General features: G+C 61.1%; 1 protein-coding gene across 1 annotated transcript in view; it reads right to left on the reverse strand.

Annotated features, from left to right (window-relative positions):
- Nucleotides 1–3759, reverse strand: part of ZFR2 (zinc finger RNA binding protein 2) — a 33606-nt gene that overhangs the window by 12683 nt on the left and 17164 nt on the right. Inside the window, 3 exon segments of the mRNA XM_011943604.1 lie at nucleotides 813–1003; nucleotides 1954–2050; nucleotides 3336–3475. Of these exon segments, the coding sequence (XP_011798994.1) occupies nucleotides 813–1003; nucleotides 1954–2050; nucleotides 3336–3475 (428 nt within the window).

The raw sequence follows: 3759 nt of genomic DNA on the forward strand, positions 1-3759 counted from the left end.
CTTGAGCCCAAGAGTTCAAGACCAGCCTAGTCAACGTAGCGAGACCCCGTCTCTGCAAAAAAAAAAATTAAATTAAATTAAAAAATTAGCTGGGAGTGGTGGCTCATGCCTGTAGTCCCAGCTACTCGGGAGGCTGAGGCAGGAGAATGGCGTGAACCCGGGAGGTGGAGCTTGCAGTGAGCCCAGATCGCGCCACTGCACTCCAGCCTGGGCCACAGAGCGAGACTCCGTCTCAAACAAAAACAAAAACAAAAACAAAAAAACAAAAAGCAACAACAACAAAAAACAGCAGCTGCCAGAGCAGGAAGGACTTCGAAAAAGCGTAACTCCCGCTCGGATGAGTTCACTCCATGGCAATCGCTTAGACGACGTAGGGACCTTCTCGCTTCCTAAGAGTCACAGGGGTTTGGAGCTGATTCACACGGCTGCTCAGTGACACAAACCACTCTGATTACTCAACTACTCCCCGAGGCGGAGAAGTCCGTTCAGAATCACGCTCAGCTTCCTTCTGCTGATGAGGAAACTGAGGTTTACAGAGACTGTCAGTCCCTCGTGGACGACACGCCTTCAACAGCAAAAGGGAACGCTGAGGCATGAGAACCGCATGGACCACCCGCCGCAAACCAGCCTCGTTCGGTGCCAAGAAGCTCTGGGACCTGGGGAACTTCCCACTCCCAGGGCTGGAAAGCTGCCGCGGGCCACCGAGGTCTGCGGGCCCATCAGAGCTGGGGGTTCCTGCGGGGTCTCGTCCCAAGGAGCTGACCTCTGTCCTGGCTAAGAGCTGGGCCCTGGGGAAGGGGATCTCCAATGACCTGCACTTGCCGCCCTCTTCCTCTCCGCCGCCCTGGTCCTCCTCGGCCAGCGTGTCAGACACCAGCTTGAGGGCCCGCTCCGCGTGGGACACAGCCCTCTGCACGGCCAGGAGCTCCTGCTCCATGGGGTAGATGGTGGCGTGCTTGCACATGACGTGCCGGTCGTCGCTGGATGCCGGTCGCCGCCCAGGCTGTGGGGAGAGGCCGCCCATGTCAAGGCTGGGCTGTGGGGTCCCTTGGGGAGTGCTGGGCAGGCGGGCAGGTGGGGGTAGGTGGCTGTGGCCAGCCGGGTTACCAGGCAGCAGCACGGCCAGGTGAGAATCCAGCACACACAGAGAGCCTCGGGCTGGGGAATAGGGAGGTGCCTGGGGCTGTCCCTGATGGCTGCAGGAAGCTTGGGTCTGAGCGAAGGAATAGAGGGGAACCTCCGCCACCTTTGGCCATAGTTTTAAATTTCCAGACCAGAGGCTTTTGAGTCAGCCTAGAAACCCCTTTCTCACAGCAAGGTGCAAATCTGAGGTTCCCATTTAGCCTGGGCGCGGTGGCTCATGCCTATAATCCCAGCACTTAGGGAGGCCGAGGCAGGCGGATCACCTGAGGCCAGGAGTTCCAGACCAGCCTGGGCAACATGGTGAAACCCCATCTCTACTAAAAATACAAGAGAGCCCGACATAGTGGCAGGCGCCCATAGTCCCAGTTACTTGGGAGGCTGAGGCATGAGAATTGCTTAAACCCAGGAGGCAGAGGTTGTAGTGAGCCAAGATTGCACCACTACACTCTAGCCTAGGTGACAGAGAGAGACTCTGTCTCAAAAAAAAAAAAGGTTTCCATTGAACCTGGGGGCTCGGGCCACGGGGACAGGTTCACCTGAGAAGAGACAGTAGTAGCCACAGGGGCATGAGGCTCCCCAAGGGAGGCGATCACCTGGGGCTCCAGGAAGCAGAAGGGTTCTCTGTGGCCCAGTGGTAGGGGCTGGGGCGCTGGGGCTCCCATCTGTGGAGTGAGGGGGTCTGGGCCGTGGAGCCCCATCCCCTGAGTACTATATGGGAGTTAGGGGAGGTCAGGTCCTCCTAAGGAGGTGTCCGCTGCCCCAGGCGGTGTGAGGTTGCCCGCATTTGCACACAGAGGAAGCTGTACCTACCTGGAGTTGGGCGCTGGTGGGTGGCTCCGGCCTGCCCATGAGCAGAAAGTGGGACCAGTCGGATGGTGCATCCTGGGAAGGCTCCTCCTCCAGCCGCCTGCAGGACCGAGACAGGACAGAGCGTGGTCAGGCCAGCAGCTGCCCTGAGCTGGGGGCACATCAGAGACGCTGGGGCCTCATGCTCCCAGCAAGGAAGGCAGGGCCGAAGCTTTTACTGGGGCTCCGCTGCACTGCATGGGCGCCTGCTGTATGCACAGAAGACTGAGGCTGGGAAGGCCAGTGTGGGGGGGAACCAAACACCCCTTAGGCAAAAGAGGCCCAGCCTGGGCAGCCGCAGCCTTCAGGAAGTCCTGGTCCCCTTCCCAAAGCAGACCTGCTGCTGCTGGACACACCAGTCAGATGTTACATCAGAAAATGCTCTGGGACGGACACAGGGGACTCCAGAGGTCGGGGACACTGGGACACCGGGGGTCAAGGGGACACAGGAGACACTGGGGATGAGGGGACACTAGGAGATCAGGGGGACACAGGGGACTCCAGGGGTCAAGGGGACTCGGGATACCAAGGGTCAGGAGACACAGAGACACCAGGGGACACAGGGACACCGGGGTCAGGGGACACCAGGGTTCAGGGAACGCAGGGGCATCAGGAGTCGGGGGTCACAGGGCACACCAGGGGTCAGGGGGACACCAGGGGTCAGGAAAACACAGGGGACCCCAGGGGTTGGGGTTCACAAGGCACACCAGAGGTCGGGGATACAGGGGACACAAAGGTCAGGAGACACAGAGGATGCCAGGGGTCAAGGGGACCCAGAGGACACCGGGGGTAAGGGGTCACAGAGGACACCAGGGGTCAGGATACACAGGGACACCAGGTCGGGGGACCCAGGGGACACTGGGGGTCAGGGAGACAGGGGACACCAGGGGTAAGGGGTCACAGAGGACACCCGGGGTTGGGCAACCCAGGGGACACCAGGGGTCAGGGGACCCAGGGGACACCGGGGGTAAGGAGTCACAGGGGACACCAGGGGTCAGGGTACACAGGGTCACTAGGAGTCAGGGGACACAGGGGTCAGGGGGACACAGGTCACCAGGCACCTCCGCAGCCGTGTGGTCCAGTGAGTTGGCAGGCAGTGTCCCTGTGTCTGCAGAGGCGCCTGGCACCGTGTCAGGTCTGCACACCACTGTGCCTTTGCCCGTCTGCTCTGGAACCCTCTCTCGCTCCCACACCAGGACGTGCCCACTGCCCGGGCACCCAATTTCCCCCCACTGCCTGAGAGCTCACACGGGGGATCCCCATAATCTGCAGCGGCGGGCGTCTGGTTCCACACTGGACCTGCCCTCCCTCGCCAGGCCCCCTTGCCGAGACCCGCAGCCGGGCACCTCCTCTCCACGTGCCAGCACCGCAGTTGCTCCAGCCGCTCCTCCGCCAGGCGCCGCTGCTTCCTCATCCGCTCCTCCAGGAGCTTCCGAGCCCGGCTGCTGGGCTCCGTGGCAATGGGAAGGTCCGGGTTCACTTTCTTCTGGAAAGGAGAGGCAAGGCTCTGAGAGTAGGGACCTTGCCTTAGACAGGGATGCCGGGAGGGTCTTGGGGTGCAGGGAGAGGCCCAGACACTAGAACTGTTGGGCTGAAATCTCCCAAAGCCGAGGCCGAGACGGGCGGATCACGAGGTCAGGAGATCGAGACCATCCTGGCTAACAGGGTGAAACCCCGTCTCTACTAAAAAAAATACACAAAAACTAGCCGGGCGAGGTGGCGAGCACCTGTAGTCCCAGCTACTCGGGAGGCTGAGGCAGGAGAATGGCG

The sequence above is a fragment of the Colobus angolensis genome, unplaced genomic scaffold (assembly GCF_000951035.1).
Source record: "Colobus angolensis palliatus isolate OR3802 unplaced genomic scaffold, Cang.pa_1.0 Scaffold22, whole genome shotgun sequence".
Classification (NCBI taxonomy): Eukaryota; Metazoa; Chordata; class Mammalia; order Primates; family Cercopithecidae; genus Colobus; species Colobus angolensis.